Genomic DNA, 21,403 nt, shown 5'->3' with positions numbered 1-21,403 from the left:
ACTACTTTTTTATTTTGTTATATTATGTTATATTTTTGACTAATGTAACAAATTAAACAAACCAGTGCCTTTGAATTAAGTGCTTGCTAATAAATGCAAATGTTATATACTATGTACTGTATCGCACAATTATATGTTAAATGATCCTAATCTCGATCCAAACACCTATGAGTTATATGCTAATGCTAATGATTTTGCTGATTCTGTATGTCTATGTAGCTCAGTTATATTGCTATATGATCACATTGGTGTTCTTTGGATGTACAGGAAAGCAAATCAGTTATTTAAATAATTAGTAGTTTGATGAAAAGGAAACAGAGTCTGATGTCTGACTATGAATTTCTTTAATGTTCTCCAGATCAGAGTCACAGCATACAGTGTGTAATAACTTCTAAATAAAGAGAAATATCATCACCTTATTTATATATTTTTTACCATTCTTTTAAAAAAATCCATTATTAACATGTTTATTCTTCATCAACTGTGGTGTTCTGATTCTGAACATATATATAGTAAAACAGGGCAACAGGTGTAAATTTGCTTTAGGACCCAGTAAAATGTCTTTATTTTCTTAGAGGAATAACGTGTGCTTCATTTATTCAGTGATCTTTAAACCATCAGACTTGACATATCCAGATCCTCGTGCACCTTTAATTTGGCATTATTTCACTAGATGCTTAATTCATTCAAAAAATAAAATAAAATGTATAATAAAGTGTACAAATGATACCATAAAACAATACTTTCCCCCTATTTTAGATATTTCATAAAATCTCTAACACCTTTTGGTAAGACTTCAATGCTACAACAAGTTCATGGCAGATGAAAAACTTCTCATAACCACCATAGTTTCCAGTGCTTACTTTGCTTAAATAAACTTGATGTTCTAGTCCATCTCCATATCAAACAATTTTGAAAACCGGTAGGATTTGTACATGAAATCATACTTGTGCAGAAATATGACTAGCTGTGATGATTCAAGTGACATTGGTATGCTACATAATACACTCTTTATATCTCTTTATGCTTAAATATAGGAGCAATACATCCTCTCCATCCTCTGATCTCAAAACTAAATGAAGCAGCAGAAAGTGAATTTAACGAATCAGATTCATCAATTTTGCTGGTGGCTGAATTAGAACTTGCACCTGTTGTCCTGGTCACAACGTATTTCAAACCAGAAACAAAAACCAAAAGAAAAGAAGAACAAACAAAATATTTAAACAAGTAACTGAATATTTACAAATATTTTCAGTTGATTTGTTCTTACACTTAAAAATGTACAGTTCATTTCTATTTCTCCTTCTCTCATTGTACGCCTACTGAAGACCCAATGAATGGCTCGGAATGGATGTAGACTCTTTATTCTGTATGTAACACCACATTACACTCTAGTGGTTGAGCGTCCAAAAACAAACAAGAGAAATAACAAAAGAGTCAGAACTACTGATTTTTAGAACTGAGGTTGTTTTGTATGCAGCTCTAGTCAACGCCTCATAGTTTGTTTCAAATGGAGTTCAGTTATACCTACAACCACACAAAAGTCCACAGATGGTACATATTCACAGGTCCAACCTACACTCTCGGATCTCCAGAAGGTACTTGCAAACAAATGTTTGTTACAATCTCCCTTCGTTTATTGTCCGGTTGTTGTTGTTTTCAGTCCACGCCGCAGAAGAAAGTTCTGTATTCATGAATGAACCTCCAGCATGTTTGCTCAGAAATTAGAGTCTGTTCATGTTTAGTACTATGTGCAGCATACTGGTGTTAGTTCTTGCTCCATCATGATGGTCCTGGGCATCTCAGGCTCAATACACTGGAGCCAACAGTGAGACAAACGCATTTCACAATCCGTCATCCACCCGAGACACAGCAGTGGCAGAAAAATAACACGGCAAGAGAACATAAGTGATCATGTTTATCCCACAGCTACTGTCCAGTGATTCTGAGCCATTCATTCTTTTACCGTTCTTTTAATCTGTATGATTTTTCATTATAAAGATCTGGTTTGCCACCACTATTTGCTGTGCTTGTCATAACCTTGTCAAAAAGTGTGCAGTGCAGACAGATGTGGGATATGTAGAGATGTGGGTGAACACATCAAACTGATATTAGCAGTGCTTCCAGTCTATTCCCAAATATTTAGTATGTTAAATGGCCAGGTAGGTTTTCCTGAATGATAGAGGGCCACAGATTTCTGTGTTATGAGGATTTCCCTTCTCTCGCTGCGTCTCTCCGTCACATATTCTCTTACCTCATACATTCACATTACCCACAAATGTACAGGACACCTGGCTATTGCCTAGAAAACACACTCTCGTTATGTGTGCACACGCACAAGTACACAAAAAGATGCTTATTAAACTTGGTTGGCAAAAACCAAATGGTGTTGAACTGAAAGAATAAGGACAGAGATAGAACGAGAGAGGCCACAGAGAGAGAGAAAGATGGGCTGAGGTGTAAGAGCATCATCTGTATTGTACATGTGCATTTGCTGTATTTATGCAACTGTTCGGACCATCCCAGATGGCTCTGGAAGAGCACTACATGGTTGATGGTCAAATAATAGCACCAACATCTGTATATGAATGTCAAAAAGCATTAAAAAGAATATTGTCGATAGCTCTCTGGATACAGAGAGAGGTTACTGTCCTATAGAGTGGTCAGACTGAGGAGGTTACATTTGGACTAATACTGATGAAAATACCACTGCAGAGAAGGAGAAGCAAGCAAACTTCAAAAACAAAAACAAACAAATAAACAAAAAAAGTCCTTCTTGGTGCTTTAAAATATTTCATGCATAGATCCCACAGAGCAATCCATGTAAATATATATTTAAATCATTCTTTTATATATTTGTCTTTATATTTTTACATACAAAAATCTTCCTAAGAAACAACACATAGCCAAGTCAAATATGTGTGATAAAATGACACGCACAGTGCAGAGCGAGAGCGAGAAAAAAAAAAAAAGAGAGGATGTTGGCACTTTTGTTTTCGTCTTCTGTCAGATGCTGTCATTTTCTCTCTTTGTGTCTTGTTACAAGGAATGGTTTAATACTTGACACAAAACTGCAGGAAAACACAACATATCCAGCTTCCGCTTTTATCGAATGCCCCTATGATTCATGTAAAACATAACCCAAGGACACAGATCACATTCAGACAGACAGCGATGGGCTGCTAATGGAATAACAAAAGGATGGATGAAATCTGCACTCTGCCAATTTACTGAGAGAAGAAAAGTGGGTAAATGTCCCCAATTCTCCTTATGACATCGGATCAGCTTAGTCAATCACTGACGCCCAGTTTCTTTAAGAACAATGTGTAAAAACAAACAGCTAGTTGAATCCAGTACGAGGCTGATGACTTGTCACTGCCGACCAAATCTGTTGCTCACCATTGAGCTCCTCTAGTGTGTACAACTTCTACGAATCCTTGATTGTGTCTATGAGAACGCCGACAGGATGCGCTGTCACTGCTCAAGAAGTTCAGGAGCTTGAAAAGGTGGGCAGAGAGAGAAAACTGGATATGTATGAGAGCTAGTCCTCTCGTCTGGGGGCACTACTATACACGGGTGGTGGAGTGAGGGTGGGGTAAGGTGTTGTTGTGGCCGGTGGTTGTAGGGAAAGTGTTGAAGGCATGAAGGGGTTGCATGCCAGTAATGGTGCTGGGAATCATGGTGATAGTATTGGGGGTCATGAGCGGAACATCGTCGGGTGCCCGTCGAAGTGCCAATGTGTAATCGGGTGGACATGAGGGACGTAAAATATCATGGGGTCGCAGCGGCTCCATGTCATGGTGTGCGTCGTGCTCCGAGTGCTTCATTTGCAGGGACATGATCTCTTCTTCTTGGCTGTGTGCTAAGTCATTAGCAGGTACACCTCGCTGCGGGGACAGTCGGTGCCGTCGCATCTCGTGCCGTTTGTCGCGTTTGTAGTAAAGTGCGGCGAAGGCAAGGATGTTGAGGAAGAGGAGCGATGCACCGACAGCTACCGTCACGCTCAGTTCTGTAGAGTAGTCCCGGGTGTCGCTTGGGAAGGGAGGGAATCGAGGGGGCTCTGAGCTGTCTGGGTCCGATTCTGTAGGGAAGGTTGGGATGGGATGGCGTGTGGTACGAGGTCCCTGACCCTTCCAGGGTGGGGTGCGGGCGGTTCCTGGAGGCAGCCGGGTTGTGGCGGTGCTGAAGACCTCCTCGTGAAGGTTGTGGAGGTGAGGAACCAGTTCCAGCCAAAAGGCCACCTTATTCGCTCGGTAGTTGTCCCGGATGCGAGGCTTCAGGCCAATGTGGAGATACTGCTTGTCTTTGGAGTTGAACTTGGTCCAGATCACTTCCTCAAAGCGGTTGGGTTTGGTGTGGATGAACTTGGTGTCCTGAGGAACAGGCAAGTTGGGATCCCTAGAGAAAACAGATATCTTGTGTCAAAAGGGTATTTTAATGAATTCCAAACCGATGTTTTTTTTTTCTCTCAACTGAGAAGCCTTTTTAAATCAAATTGGAATTTAAAGCAGGATACAGAACTGCGATTAGAATTCGGAGCCAGGTGATAAAAGATTTTGATATTCATTAGGAAAAAGAAAATCACAATATAATAAGCCTTTGAGAAATGTTCAATATTTAGCCAACATCTAGACAATCTGGAACACTGGAACTCAAGGTCTCAACGTCAAGCTGCCAAAATAAAGATTTGGCTTACGCTGACATTGACAGAAATATATTACTTCTCCCTTTAGTGAAAAATAAATCTACATTTATTTAATGCTAAGTATACTAGAAATACATTTACATATTTATGTGCTTAATAAAAATACCCTGCGATTGTACTTTTAAGTGTACTAAACTGGTATACTTAAAGAAATCCAACTAAAGATATACTGAGGTATATTTGATTGCGCTAAAGTGTAAATATTGCAAGTATATTATTGGTACACTTCAAATATCTTGCATTTAAAGAGAGATATTAATCAAATATCATAAAGCCCTCACCAACAGTGACATTAAAACTCATTTTAGGCTTCATATTAAGAAATGTGCAATGTACACAAGTAGTACTCCAAATAAAGTTTAATTATAATTTTTATATCAGCAGGTTTCAAGCCATATGCCAGTAAATATTTTAATAGATTTGAACTGTAATTATGAAATAAATGTAATTTCAAAACCTTCATCAAAGTTGTCATAAAAGCTAAAATGCGTTGTCTTTCAATTTGACTAACCTCTTTAAATGTTGACTACAGAACATTATTTTTTTCACTAGGGTTTTCTAGTAAAATGTAGGTTACTTCTCAAAGTAATTTTCTTACCTAGTTTTAATGAATATCATACAATCAAGATATTTTTTCAACCATGTTTTAATTTATACAGCATACAAATTCTGTTGTGCAGCACCTTCTTTCACCCACAATAAAAATTAATTGGGTTGTAAATTATTTTTTATATTTCTGAATTCATTTTATGATGACACCATTTTTAATGTAAAATTTATGAAATTCAGTGAAAATAAAACTCTGTCATAACTTGTTTACAGTCGTTCCCGAGGTCTAAGAAACATGAGGAATTTCCTTCCCTATTAATTGTATGAAATGAATATCCAGACCTAACCCTAATCTATATTGAATGATATGGAAAGAAATGCATGATGATATTTTTTGCCATATTGTCCAAAAAAAAAAACATGGAAATAAGACGTTTTTAGAATTATTTTACTGTCATTTCAAAGAAATGTGTCATGACTATAATTAAGCTATTTAAACAGAAAGATAGAAAGAAAAAAAGAATATTTAGCATATTCAGACTCACCCGGTCTTGGCAAAGTTGGTCCAGTAAGTCATCACCACAGCGCTAAGCATGACATCATTTTTGGAAAAGTTGCAAGGGAAGAGGTCTGTTGCTCCGATCATGGGCACACCAAACACATATGGTATCTCATCCCCGTGAGCAGCGTCTGCCCACTCGGGTCGCGTCTCGGTCTGGCAGTGGTGATAGAAGGTGTAGAAGTAGACAGGAGACTGGTAGTCTGCGTGGAGCTTGGCAGTAGCTACGGCTGGAGCCACCCACTGGTGATCTGTGAACAATGCCAGGAGAGTCTTGCGCCGCATTTCACCATTGTCTCGGTCTGCCCAGTCTGTGTACATGAACTTAATAGTCTCCCTCAGGATGTCTTTACCTACAAAAATACAGAGAATAATTACAGTAAAGAAAGAACTGACAAGAGCATTTAAGTGTGTAGGCTATATAAATATGTTTGTCTTGTGAACTTGGAGAAATTCACCCATTAATGCAGGTTGTTTGTAAAAACAACAATATTTAATAGTGCACATTAAATACCAGACATACAATTTCCACATTACAGGTCACATACTGTCCATAAAAGAGCATGCTGGGTGACATTACTTGTCTTTTATCGACCTCTGGTGGAAAATGTTAACAACAGCACCTAATCAAGAGTAAGCAGAATATTTAGTAGCCTGCTGTACTAATTTTATTGTTGTACTCAGCATTGTCCCTCATTAAAAGTCAGAATGATGTCTACCCTAACAGACTTGAGTCTTCACTTGGCAAAATCAACATAAGAATAACAAAGACTGCTCTGCATTACACCTGTATTCAGGAGAATTGAATCTAAAACCCCATTTTTTTTTCACCCGGACAAAAAGTCAAACTCTGGCACAGTTTAACATGGAATATGCTTGATATAGAAATCTAGATGTTTACTTTGTAATGATAATTTTAAAACAGGCAAGAAAAATAAAAGTCAAATGAACAGGGGACTTAAGATCTTACCTTTAGGATAGCCATAGAGGTTATCCACAAAGTTGGAGATGGTGTAGTCAAAAGCTGCAGCTGAAATGCCCTCTTCACTCTCAGTGCCCCCATCATCCACAAACTTCAGCCCCTCTCCCTGATTTACACCAATCAGAAGGTCGTAGTTCAAGAACTCCCCCTAGTGGAGACAGAATTCAACATTCTCTGACAAACTAGCTGCAAGAAAAAGATTTCTTCCATATATGGCAGTTGTTCTTCAACTTTGGTTAACTAGACTGATTTTAATGAACTTAGAACTTAGTTTAAAGGGTAGATTATAGTAGCTTTAAACTTAGTCGTGTATATTTAATTAAACATTCCTATTTTAGACATATTTAATTAGATAGAATTTCATTATGTTAGGGTTGTCCCCTATACCTAGACTTTAATAAATGTATAAAAAGTGTTAACACCTGTAGCAATTTTTCTTTGCACTTTTTCATGAGATCTTAAAAAAGGACCTTTTCCCGAGATCTGAAAATCCTGAAATTCCATCCTCAAACACCCAATTATTTTGGTCTTCGTTACATTTAAATGCGAAATAAGAAGCAAACATTTGAAAGATTATGAGTATCATTCATTAATAAAAATGTATACATTAAACAGAAAGAAAAAAGTATAAATGATTTAAGAAGTGACTGACTTTAACTGAAGAATTGCCCACTTATATGTCATTGTTGTAGAACATGATATAGCATATGATGACATTTCAAAAGTATATGGTGTCACTCGTTTTCTTTAAACATTAAGTCTGCAGTTACAAAAGTAGATCTGATGAAGCTTTATTCAAAAACCTGTGCTTGAAACCTCACTAAGATTTGGTTTAAAAGGTAGTTTGGGTGGTCTCCTAAAAGTAGTTTTAACCGTATATGTGACCCTGGAGCACAAAACCAGTCTGAAGTCTCTGGGGTATATTTTTAGCAAAAAAATGGAAACCTTCCCCACAAATGAAAGTAATCTGAATATCACCTGCTGCATCAGGATCTCGGGGTCATCTGGCACAACGTCTCCGTCCATCACGGGTCCAAATGCAATGTGGTAGCGGGCCGGCTGGATGTCCTGATCCACCAACTCTCTGAAATTTTTCCTGCGGAGACAATCCACCAGGTCTGCGGTCTCCCCATATGTGCATCCCACTTTACGGGCCAGAATCTTAGTGTACTTCAAGGGCTGGTAGCTAATGGACCAGCTGGAGATGGCTGTACCACTCTGAGCGATGGCTCTCTGAAACAGGCCTGGGATGAGAGGGAACAATAACAAGCTGTTCACTACACAGAAGAAAACCTGCATACATCATATACCTGGTTTATACATACACGGTCGTTGATGCATAACACCCATGGATTTTTCTTTTTAAACATCAAAATGTTATTTTTTAAATATATTTGAATGAAATAATGGAAATTGTCTTGTAACTGGTTACCACCATAATTTGTCATCATTTCCACTAGTCCTGATGTGTGCCAAATTAAGTAAATATATCTCATGTAGTCTCAAATATAATACGAGGTCATAAAAGCTACATGCATACTAATTAGCAAAATTATTTTTTTAAACTTGATTTTTAAAAAGTTTTCCACAAGTAGTATGGTTATTTAAATGCTATTTTGTATATCATTATATCCAGGGCTTGTTAATTGGATATATTTTTTTTTTCAATTCCAGTAGCGCTTAACACAGGGTCAGCTGGAATTAAATCATTGAAAAACTGAGAACAGAAGAAAATAAGGATCGGGGTTTGGCACAAACAACATTTTTCAGTGATTACTGAGGAAGCATTGTACTAATTCCATCTTGCATTGACATAATAACAGTAAATCTATTATTCTCTTGTAGCCTTTTCACTTACAAACACTTTACAAACAAAGCCTTTTTCTTACTCTCAAGAGAAGAGTGCAGACTTATTTCCAAAGGGCTCGTCTTTTCCTTGTTCTGCCCTCCTTCTTTTCTTTCTGTCTTTTTAATTATTGAAGAGCATGTTACCTTTCCCAGAGAAATCAATATTGAGCTACTGTAGCTTTGTCTCTGCTAACACGCCTGTTCTTTTCTCTTTACCTAGCTTATCCAAACAGGCACACAAACAGACATTTAGTTAAGAGTTGCTCATTTTTTATTTATTTATTTGCCCCACTTCAGTAAACTCTATCCACTTACTTAACCTTAAAGGGACAGTCCACAAAAAAATGAACATTCATCTGTATCAATTTTTCTATCTATAAAGTGCTCAGTTACTAACATTCTTCAGATGATCTTCTTTTGTGTGACATGACATGAAGGCGAGGAAACTTGACAGAATGGTCATTTTTAGGTGGACTGTCCCTTTAAGACTTACCTACATACCTTTATTTGTGTATCTCCTCCTGTTTCAGTTGGCTTGGGCTCCTTACAGGGAAATAACATGACTGGTTTCTCTAGGGTAAAAACTGTCATGACTTACCTGGTGTGACTGACAGTTGAGGGCTGTAGGATTGATGTTAGGTGAGGATGACAGTGATGGTGAAGATGTGGGTAAAGCTGGACGTTTTTGACGAGCAATGCAACAGAACACAGTTAGACAGGACGGTGAGACATGTTGTGAGGTAACACACACACACATGCACACAGCATTAATAATGAGATGGAAACCTGCAGGGATAGTATTAGTCTGTTAAAGCATTAACACACACACACACACACACACACACACACACACACACGTCTTACCCTCAGAGTGGTGGGACAGGATGAGTAGGTTGACACAAGACGCTCCAGCCCCAGAGCCAAAGATCGTGATCCGTTCAGGATCGCCACCAAAGTGTCCAATATTCTCATTCAGCCAACGCAAGGCCTGGATTTGATCCAACAGGCCATAGTTCCCTTTAGCAGACTGATCTCCTGTGCTAAGAAAACCTAGAGTACAGTAGAGGAGAAACAGAAGAAAGGGGGAAAGGAAAAAAAACAGACCGATTTGTTAATGGAGAGTAGTTATATAATTGTTAGCTAAAACTATTACAAACTGCATTTGGCCATTGAAATACAGCTGATATAAAATAAAATATCAATATTATGAAATATCAATATTATGAAAAACATGAAAATGAGAAATGTAAGTACTGAAATTACTAAAACTATAACAAATAAATGTTATAAATAATAAATGACATTTAAAAAGCTATTAAAAATCACAAAAGCACATAAACAATAAAAATGTATAAACAATAGTAAAAAAATACCTTATAGAATATAAAAATATTAAAATAATTGATAGAGAGTAGGGACGTGCATCTTCATAACAGGCTGATGCGATACGCACCTCAATGCATAGCCAACGATACAATACATTAAAGATACATATGAAGCAGCTACCGATACGATACACCCTTGTTATGATGCAGTGCAATCCGATTTCGATTTGATTCAGCACAATGCAATTCAAAGCAATATGATGCAATGGAAAAAATATGATGTTATAGAATTCAATATGGTACAACAAATCAGCAGTGCTGTGAAATATCATATTTACATAGCAGCAATGGTGATGAGAGAACACGATTAGAGAGGAGAAAACAATCTACATATAAAATGTTGGTCACAAAGTATTTGTTGTGAAGTGCATCTACTAATAATCACATATAAATAAATAGTGTTTTACCGATGCAAATATTTAAGAATTGATGCATGGGGATACAAATGGCAACTTGAATCTTATGCACACTCTGTGAATCTTACCATCCCTAATAGAGAGTGCAATAATACCATCAGTTTGCCATTGTTTAGCAGTAAATCATAAAAATGAAAAAGAAACATAGTGGACTGAAAACAAACGAACAAAATACATTTGTTTCGGTGGTTCACCATTGGTCTTATTTAGTCAAATGTCTGATAACAGCAGGGTAGGAATGAAAGTGAGAGAGAGAGAGAGAGAGAGAGAGAGAGAGAGAGAGAGAGAGAGAGAGGGGCATGTCTGAGATAGAGGGTGAATGAGTGGGTGCTCTAATTTGGAAAAACTGTTTCATCTGCCTCCAAGTCACCAGGAACTTTACTGATCAAAGTCTGACACACACACACACACACACACACACACACACACACACACACACACACACACACACACAGAAGCATATCTTGCGCATGTAGAAATATTTCAATGGAAATAAAAGGCCTGTATCAAACTGCCTAATACAAGACAGAGATCAAAACTAACGGCCTTTCTGCATTTGTGCCCAGTCAGATAACACTTCTGGATAAAGGTGTCTTCTGATGAAACCTACTTCCTGGGCAGTCATTATTCAGATCATTTTAATAAGCTGGTTTGCTGATCAAAAAAACATTTCTTATTGCTATCAATGCTGAAAAAGTTGTGTGCAATATTTTTGGGGAAAACATGATACATTTTTTTCTGGATTCTTGGATGAATAAAACGTTCATTTTTTTTTTGCAACAATGTTATTTTTTGAGCCTCTGAATGTGTCTACGCTGACTAAAATATTAATTTCTTTCAAAAAATAAAGTAAAAAAATTTACAGATTTCAACCACCCTATTCTCAGTCTTATATGATATAGACTAGGAAAAACTAAAAAGACTGATGGCATCTTAGATGACAATGTTATGCAAACATTGAACTCTGATGTGCCTTGATGCCTTCCTTCATCCATACACTGCCCGTGGAAGTTCATCTCTCAGCTTTCAGATGGCTGGTTCTCACTTCTCAAAAATGCATGAGCACATACACTCAACTCTTCTTACTCTTCTCACCTATGACTTTTCTGCTGGACTTCTGTGAATATGATGACACTACCTGAATTCATAAATACTGTGTGACAGTCTGAGGGTGAGAGATAAGAGAGGTCAGATTATGGTTGTGGAAGGACAGTTAACAATGTAGATTTATCTATCACAGAGTGATAGATGGTTGTGACTTGACATGATCATCATTTGCTATGAATAAAATAACCATAATCACACACACACACACACACACACACACACACACACACACACACACACACACACACACACACACACACACACACACACACACACACACACACACACACGCGTTTGTTTTTGTGAAAAGTGTGTTCATCCCATAGGCGTAATGGTTTTTATACTGTACAAACTGTATATTCTATGGCCCTACACCAACCCTAACCCTCACAGGAAACTTTGTGCATTTTTACTTTCTCAAAAAAACTCATTCTGTATGATTCTTAAGCGTTTTGAAAAATGGGGACATGGGTTATGTCCTCATAAGTCACCCTCTCCTTGTAATACCTGTGTCATACCCATGTCATTATACAGAGTTGTGTCCTGATATGACACACACACACACACACACACACACACACACACACACACACACACACACACACACACACACACACACACACACACACGCGTTTGTTTTTGTGAAAAGTGTGTTCATCCCATAGGCGTAATGGTTTTTATACTGTACAAACTGTATATTCTATGGCCCTACACCAACCCTAACCCTCACAGGAAACTTTGTGCATTTTTACTTTCTCAAAAAAACTCATTCTGTATGATTCTTAAGCGTTTTGAAAAATGGGGACATGGGTTATGTCCTCATAAGTCACCCTCTCCTTGTAATACCTGTGTCATACCCATGTCATTATACAGAGTTGTGTCCTGATATGACACACACACACACACACACACACACACACACACACACACACTCACACACACACACACATTATTTACAACAAGAAAACTAGAAAACGAACCTGTCAAACACAGAGTCCTCCATCAAATCACAAACACATTGTAACCATTAAATACATTCTAACACAAGCAGAATTAATTTTTCAGCAAATAATTCATAAATTTGTTAATATGCTTAATGTTTATATATGATGTACACAATTTCATTCTGCTAGTTTAATTAAAAAGGTCTTTGAAATGGATGCCTTAGAAAAATGTTGTCTAATTCACGTCGATTCTTATTGAAAGCATAAGAGGCAAATCCACTAAAAGTAGTGCCAGTTAAGCATGTGCTTGATCGAACGATGGAGCCGTCATACCATTGCTTGATTTGCATTATTTCTTCAGTGAATTGGGTGCTAAAGCAACTCAAAACAGCACAATGAAATAAACGGTGCTAACAGTGGCACATGATTCATTCTTAGTGAATTGCTCCCAAAGTGAACCATTATTCTGACAATTTTTAATCAATTCCAACCCCTCAATACACTATTAGCATGCAGTCCACATCCACACGCAGAATGGAAAGACAGATATTTGGATAATTCCTCAAAGAGCATCAAAATAGACAAAACGTAGAAAAAAAAGTGCATCAGTTGCGGAAATGAGGTGGCTGTTTAGATTTATTACATCACCTTTGGTAGATCTCTCACATCAGTCAAATGATTTGCCAATATAATGCAACCTCTTGCTCAAACATATCAGTTGGCCTCAAAATCTCCTTGTAAACTTTAAAATAACAAAGTTAAATTGTTTTTTTGGCCTAAGCTTTGTGAGCAGCCCTTAAAACCACCACGGTCATTACTGATTTCACCCTTTGACATCTTCTGCTTTAAATTTATCTTCATTATCATAATTTTCTAGGCTCTGTCAACCACATTATCCTGGTGAAGTGTGTGTGTGTGTGTGTGTATGTTTGTCATATGTTTGTATGTTATGTGTATATGTGCACAATGCCTGTTGAACGGCATGAAAGGCCTTAGGTGACATTTCCTATAATGGCTTTAAAGAGATCATTTGCATTTGCAATACAGCACAACCAATTATTTTATATCATCATTATGTGAAATTACACCTTTTCTGACATTTGACATTTTTGAATCATTTTCTAAATGCCAAGATTTGAACAGAAAAAAAAACAATGTCTGTATAAATTCTGCATGTATTTCAACCAATGAATAGGAAACCAACAGACTGAACTGATGGGTCATTATACAGTAATGACATTTTCATGTTATGTCTTAACATAGTGGATAAAACAGTAAACGCCTTTTTTTGTGGACAACATTTCTAAAGATGGAAATCACATTAGTTACATTTTTCACAATATCACAACTAAGGGAACATGGGATCAATATACCACGTTAAGCAGATCTTGCTGTGTTTGCTACAATATTAAACTTCTGACATAGGCAATATATTAAGAAATTTTCCAGGTGTCTCATAATTTTTTCAAACATGTTTCAAACAAAACATGTTTTCTTGTGCATTTTCATTTAGTTAATCATTTTATCACTTAATATCACTTTCCATCCTGTTAGTCTTTTGTCATTTCTCTTTATATAAGCTAGTTGTTTAAAGACATCATCCTCAGGAAGGGACAATATAATTTCAGGTGGTAAAACAATGATGTTTTAAGGCATTAGCTGGTTTATTTCATGCTTAAGCATACAGAGTTTTAAAGGCACTGCATAACAGGAATGACATCCCATACCATGCTGCCCACCTGTGTGGCATCATCTGACTGACTCCACATGTTGTTGCTATAAATGGCAACGTAAAAACAATGCACCTAAAAATATATAGGCCTATATATAGCAAATTTATAAGAATAAGCTCACGCAGCATTGAATAACTTGAATAACATCAGGAGTAATGCACTGCTGCTTTTTGAATAAATGAATGCTTTACGACATACTGTGCGCTAGTGGGTGTTTATATGTATGTGTGTGTGGTTGCTCACAGTTCTCTGGTGTGATTCCCACTGTGCTTGCAGGGACATGACTGAAAAAGCCACACACACACACACACACACACACACACACACACACACACACACACACACACACACACACACACACACACACACACATGCACAGATGCACACATACTGTACACTACATGCAACAACAGATGGAAGGGATAAACACATGGGACTGCTATAGAAACTGTTTGCTGAATGTAAGCACAGAGATGTGTGATGGATCTGTATAACTGCTCTGTTAGGACGAGATGTGGACCAAAATAATGGGTTGGGATCTTCTTTAGCTTTCTATTTCTCTGTCTGATTCTTTTTAGTTCTCTTTCTCTCTCTCTCCCTCCCGCTTCCATTTACTCTCATTTGCTGTGCCCTCACACACTCCACTAGCCCTCCTGCCCAGCGTAATGGGGAGTGAAATAGGGGTGACAGTGGGCATTTGTAGTCCGGCACTGCATGATGGAACACAGAGCACACAAACGCTCGTACACACACCTCCACAGGTGCTCTAAATGCCAGTGGGGCCGCCACAGTCCGTGTGCAGTATCAGAGCTTTAGAAAAGAGTGAAGGCATTATGCATCTGAACACTCACTCCAGATAAAACAACACACATTTAAACACAATCTACCAGGCTTGCACTGTTTTAATGTGTGTATGTGTGCCTCATTCAGAACTGAATAGAGCATGCCATTGAAATATCAATTAATTTCCTATGTTTGAAATGAGGTATCATACTGTGTGTAATTAGATGCAGGTGTGTGTGTGCAATCAGTCCCAGGAATGAGGCAGGATGAGAAATGGCGTTCGAAAAAGGGGATGGAAACAAAAATGCCAGAGTCCTGAGTGGAGTGCCCTCTATTGGAGTTTATGGGCACTCCAGCTAATGATCGTTACACATACAGCGAGCAGAATTGCAATTTAAATTTAAAATAATGAAAATAAGTAGAATTACAATTAATTGTGAATACATTTGTATAACTGTTAATTTGAACAATAACAGCAACTTTGTAAAGTGAAACCTTAATAATTGCTGTAAAGTTTATAAAAAAGTAAAAAAAACAATTTGTTGAGGTTTTATAGACAGAAAAACACTAGATAGATTAAAAGACCGACAGACAGACAGACAGACAGACAGACAGACAGACAGACAGATAGATAGATAGATAGATAGATAGATAGATAGATAGATAGATAGATAGATAGATAGATAGATAGATAGATAGATAGATAGATAGATAGATAGATAGACAGGCCTGACTGTTCTGATCCTTTGCTAAGAATCACTTGAAAACAAAAAAGGCTGGACGGAAATGTCAACTTTGTGAATCAGTAAATTAAATAATACATTTTATTTTGAGATGAGAGGACTGTGGGTGGAACGGAGGATGGTTAATGATTAATAATTAACATACTAGCTCCTTTGTGTTTAACAGATGGCGCTTGAACCATAAATACCATCTCTTAACATCCTGACTCTGTCTTTCTCTATCTCTTCTGAACTTTTGTGCATTACTGTCACATTTTGTTCTGCAATGTGTGAGACTGACCCCTCGTGACCGCTTCCCTGAGACTGTCCGGGCAGCATCATGCTTTAGTGGCTGCTTGACTTCCTGTGATCCCACGCTGCATTTCCTCCCACAGCTCTGAACATTCCCTCCTCTTTCTCTTTACTTTCATGGCACTCAGGCCAACAGCTCTCAAACAAATCTTTTTCCACTCATACCCTCTCATTCTTTCCCCTGCCTTTTAGCCTTGCAGCATAATTAAAAAATGCAAATGATATGATAAACTACAATTCATTTTGATGCTGCAGATTGTAGCTGTTTGTGCCGAATGTGGCGAATATTTGAATAAATCTGTCTGATAACAAGCCGTGTGTGCTGATAAGCATGAAATGAAGGGGGCCAAGAATATGAGGCTACATCTGTTTGGCGAAAAAATCTGGAGGATCTGGACATGGAGATGCTGGCTGGACAGTCAAAGGGTCAGAACTGTGTTGACTTATTCAGGTGAATCTGTCATGAAAGTCTGGGTTATATTCAACCCCCAAAATCACAGACGAATTGTAAAATTCAAGAATTATAATAATAAGATTATATTACAATTATAGGACTATGTTACAATTAACTTTTTTTTATTACAAAAATGAATTACATTTTTTTTAATAAACAATTATCATTACCATAATAGGTTTAAAATGAAAACAATAATTTTTTTTATTCTCACATTTAAATATGTGAGCAGTAATTTTTATGCATTGTGATAATACGAATTTTTGGTGGAAAAATGCTTAATTGTTATGAAAATATAGCAAAAAAAAAAGATTGATCAGTCCATCCACAATGGCCTATAAAGCCATAAAACTACACAAGTTTTATTTACTATATATTTTACTATATATTATAGTATATCTGCTACTTAATTTTTTTCCCCCATTTGTCCTAAAAAAGCTGCCAGTCAAAATTTCCAGAGTTTCTATGATGGGAGTGAAAGCGATGGACTCATGCATTCATAACTCACACTATAAATAAATGAATACAATACATTATACATTAATGTCAAAATGTTTTTCTTCATTATTGGGAATATTTCAGCACGGAAAGAAAGAGAAAGATATGTACTCACACACAATGACTGTACTACTGTTGAGCCTTTCAGAATTCACAAAACTTTCATGATATTTAGCAACAGGCTGACATTTAGAAATGATCATCTATAAAAACAAATGGCTCATAAATACAGATTAGAATCCCACAGTTTCATATTTTTAAGTTAATCCTTTACACTAACCAGATAAGAAAGAGAGATTGAGAAAGAAAGAGGATGAAAGCTATTTAGCAAGAAGAATGATGATATGGAAGATGCTAAAGAATCTGGTTCACACGGTTGCCTATTTTAATAAAGAACTGTCTGATTAGACAGAAAGAGAGCCTCTTATCAACATGTAAATCTGCGTTTATCTAAAATAAGTGATACCACAAAAATAGGCTGATGAATTAAAATTTCAGGTCTTTAGGAATGGATTTACGCAAAATTCTATAAAAAAGAAAATGCATACAAATGCAGATCAGATTTTCCTCCAGGCCAAAAGTAATAAGTATAGACTATTTTACAAATATTGTAGATAATATTGTACACACATAAGAAAACAGCTGTTGACTACTTAATTTCCCCTTCAAAAATTTGAGCTGCTTCAAGCATTTTTGGGAACACCCCTGGCGAGACCACGTTCTGAAGCATGTGTGAAATCAGTCCTACAGAGTAGTGGTGGAAATTATGATTCTTTCTAGAGATTCGTTCATTTTCAGTTGTTCACCAAAATGATTCGTTCAGAATCTTTCTCTGATTCGTTCAGTGACCATTTCTTCGTATTACACAAAATAAACCAGCAGGTGGCAAAAAAGAGTGTATATTATGTCTTGAGTCAATGAACGTATTCACTGGTTACAAAAACTGATCTGGCTTTATTAAAATGTGTGTATAATCGCATTCATTATATAAAGTCAAATTAAGTTCCCACATGGAAAGAACCTATATGTGGATATATGCGCATATATGAAACCTATATGCAGTGTATATGCACATATATGCTGCATATATGCACATATACACTATGATAATATATATGCTGCATATATGCCATATATATACTGCATATATGCGTATATATACTGCATATATGCTGCATATATGCGTATATGCCACATATAGGCAAAATTGAGGTGCATATATGTGCATATACAGGAAATATAGGTCTCCTGTATTGCTTCTTCATATCCACATATAAGCCCTATACATACAAGATATGTCTTCTACATAGTTAATGGCAGGATCTGGTCATTTTGTAGCTCATTTCCATTTTTGACTGTCATACATGATGCCTAGCTCATATTTTCTATTATCAAGGCAAAAACTAAGAATTAATGAAACAAATTATGCAAGAACTTATGTATGTGCGAACATGTGAAATTGGTATCACATGTAATTGGCATGTTATGGAATTTAACTATGGCAATATATTAACATGATATACAGAGCCAGACAGTAACGGAGTACATTTACTTGAGTACAGTACTTAAGTACAATTTTGAGGGATCTTTACTTTACTCGAGTATAACTTTTGGGGAGTACTCATGACTTTACTCAACTACATTTGAGAGGCAAATGTTGTACTCTTTACTCCGCTACATTTCTATCCATAACCGTAAGTACCCGTTACTTCTTCGGCCCCGTCCACACAGAGACGGAACCCCGATCTTTTTTTCCCTCGTCCACACGAAACCGATGTAGTATACATGCCAGACCAGCATGTGGCGCTGTAATTCTGCCACAGAGATACACTTAAAATGGAGAAAAAGACATGGATTTGCTGCGCGTGGTACACAAATGAACATGGAACAACACATTTATTAATCCGTGTTAATGTTAGCGTTCAGTGTTTGTTCATGTTTTTGTTGCTGTTACGTGATGTAGTGGTGTTTGACTAGGGGCGAGACGTGGGCTGATGACGCCATATTTTCAGAAAATGTACGGATTCGCCGTCGAGAAGAAACGCAAAGGCAGCGTTTTCAAATATATCCACTCTGGGACCCGATTTCAAAACATCGGTTTCACTCTTCCAAAACGCCAGATCCGTGTGGACAAACATTTAAACAAACAAACATCCGCAAAAACATTTGTGCGGCGAAAAAAAAAGAGGAAAAAAAAAAAATCTCGGACACCCTATCAAACGTCATTGGATAGTGCAGGAAGGAAGAGGAGGAGGAGGAGGAGGCGGCGGAGGAGGAGGAGGAGGAGGCGGCGGAGGAGGATGATGAGGCGCGTCATGACAGACCTTCAATGAATGATAAAGATTTTTTTTTTCTGTTCAGTTTTTTGTCTTATTTTTGTTCTTGTACTATTTGATTGTTCTTGTAAATAAATAATGTACATTTCTACATTTTTGACTTTTATTTATGTTGCCTAGCAGCTATGGTATATGTATGCACATATATATGTGTACATATATGTGTAAATATATGCATGCATATATGTACATATATGTGTAAATATATGTTCATATATGTGTACATATATATGTGTGCATATATGTACATATATGTACATATAATATAGGAAAACGGCCAATTTTATATATGTCACATATATTAAAAACATATATCAAAACCTATATTGAAACATATATGTTTATATAGGTTTTTTCCATGTGGGTTGTTCAGATGAACAAAGCACAAGGTTTTCTTGCCTAATTGGCATTTTAATTGTTTGGTCAGACAGTTTGTATATTATATATTCATAAATCGGGGATTAAACGTGGAGTTGCTAAATATCAAAACAAGCGTTTGTGCACTGCGCTTTGCATTTTGCGAGATTGACATGCTAAATGGCAGACTTACCCGGTTTAGTCTCATTCATTTCGTTCACGAACGAGATAAGCTATGTACCAGTTCATTTCATTCACGAACGACATGGGTACCAGTTCAGTCTTTTCATTCACGAACGAGATGTATCAGCTCATTCAACTCATTCACTAACGACATGGGTACCAGTTCAGTCATTTCGTTCACGAACGATAAGATCTCTAGATCTAGTTCAGACTCATATGAAACTCATTCATTGAAGGGCGTATTCGTTCACTACATTCAACAAATCACATGCTCTGTCACATCTCATACTCAAAGGCTATTGGCTCGAGGTTGTAACTCTTTGACAGGATGAAATGGTTGTTACCCGGTTCACTGAGCTGCGCATGCGCTGCTAATAGCGCCGCGCTGCTGTGGAGGGAGAAACTTCACTGAACGAGAAATATGAGTCAGTGGATTACTTGAACGAGAACGATTCGTTCACCTAAAAGATTCGTTAAAAAAAGAACGATTCGTTCACGAACGACACATCACTACTACAGAGATGAGAGACGTCACAAGCGGGGTGACGTGAGCAACCAGGAAGCATAAAGGTGAATCCAGCCAACACACATGTCAGCTATTTGCTTTTCAGCGAGCGCTTCTGTGGTGTACGTGTATGCAAAAGCACTCAGTCAGTCAGGAGAATCCATGTATAGAAAGTGAGTAATATGTAAATCAAAATCTGTGGCGAGCAGACAGCATTTCAAGTCGTGTTTTCCTCCAAGCCTATGCTATCTCTCGGGTGGGGATACACACGATTTGTGCGTTGTCGGTTTGGGAGCAGAGCATGCACGAGCAGCTCCTGAGGGGGCAAAGATGACTCCGGTCCCGCATTACCATCTTTGATGAAAGCGGGCAGGTTCGTGATCCTGCCGGGTCTGGCCCCAGCGATCGAAAGTGGATATAGCAGAGGGATCCGAGACAGGCTCGTGCTTATCTCTGTTCTCACCCGCTAGATCCAAGGCCCCCTCTCAGGGATCGGAAGCCGCCCCATGGTTTTTCCCCCCTGAATAGAGGGCCAGGCACTTCATCTATCTTGAAGTGATGAGAATTGACACGGAGGAGACTGCGGACTCACCACCGCAGTCCCTCACATATGAGGAGCTCATGGAGGTTGTGACTCGTGACTAGGGCTGTCGCGGTTAAGAAATTTCCCCTGCGGTTATTATAGGTGGCTCAATAGCGCGATATGCGGTATTACCGCCTATTTTTTTTTTTTTTTTTTTTTTACATAATTTATCCTGATTTTGCTGCATACAAAGCTCTATCGTTGAGTTATGTAGCATATATTGTTGCTTTTTTAACAGACAGAGAGACACGTTTTAAAACATTTTTGTTTATTGTTAAATGCCAAACAGCAACAAGAACATGCGTTTTCCAATACATTTTTTTTTAAGAAATCAAAGAGTTCTAACATGTATTAAACGTATTTGCGCGCGACTTTGAACATTCGCGCTGGAGTCGATGCACTCCTCATTACGTGTTATTAAACGCGTTGAATTCATATTCAG

The 21,403-nt window shown here is 37.5% G+C and overlaps 1 protein-coding gene across 2 annotated transcripts in view; it reads right to left on the bottom strand.

Moving 5' to 3' along the window:
* Positions 1 to 327: 327 nt before the first annotated feature.
* Positions 328 to 21,403, bottom strand: part of nlgn2a (neuroligin 2a) — a 170,999-nt gene continuing 149,923 nt past the window's right edge. For both annotated transcript variants that reach the window (XM_059525030.1, XM_059525025.1), the window contains 5 exons: positions 9,508 to 9,693; positions 7,774 to 8,039; positions 6,784 to 6,943; positions 5,800 to 6,166; positions 328 to 4,398 (listed from right to left, as the gene is read on the bottom strand). In XM_059525030.1, the coding sequence (XP_059381013.1) occupies positions 3,567 to 4,398; positions 5,800 to 6,166; positions 6,784 to 6,943; positions 7,774 to 8,039; positions 9,508 to 9,693 (1,811 nt within the window). In that variant the 3' untranslated portion in view covers positions 328 to 3,566. The remainder of the gene's footprint in view (positions 4,399 to 5,799; positions 6,167 to 6,783; positions 6,944 to 7,773; positions 8,040 to 9,507; positions 9,694 to 21,403) is intronic.

The sequence above is a fragment of the Carassius carassius genome, chromosome 3 (genome assembly GCF_963082965.1).
Source record: "Carassius carassius chromosome 3, fCarCar2.1, whole genome shotgun sequence".
NCBI classification, from domain to species: domain Eukaryota; kingdom Metazoa; phylum Chordata; class Actinopteri; order Cypriniformes; family Cyprinidae; genus Carassius; species Carassius carassius.
Note: the sequence above shows the minus strand (reverse complement) of the source record. Positions and strands in the feature narration are given on the sequence as shown.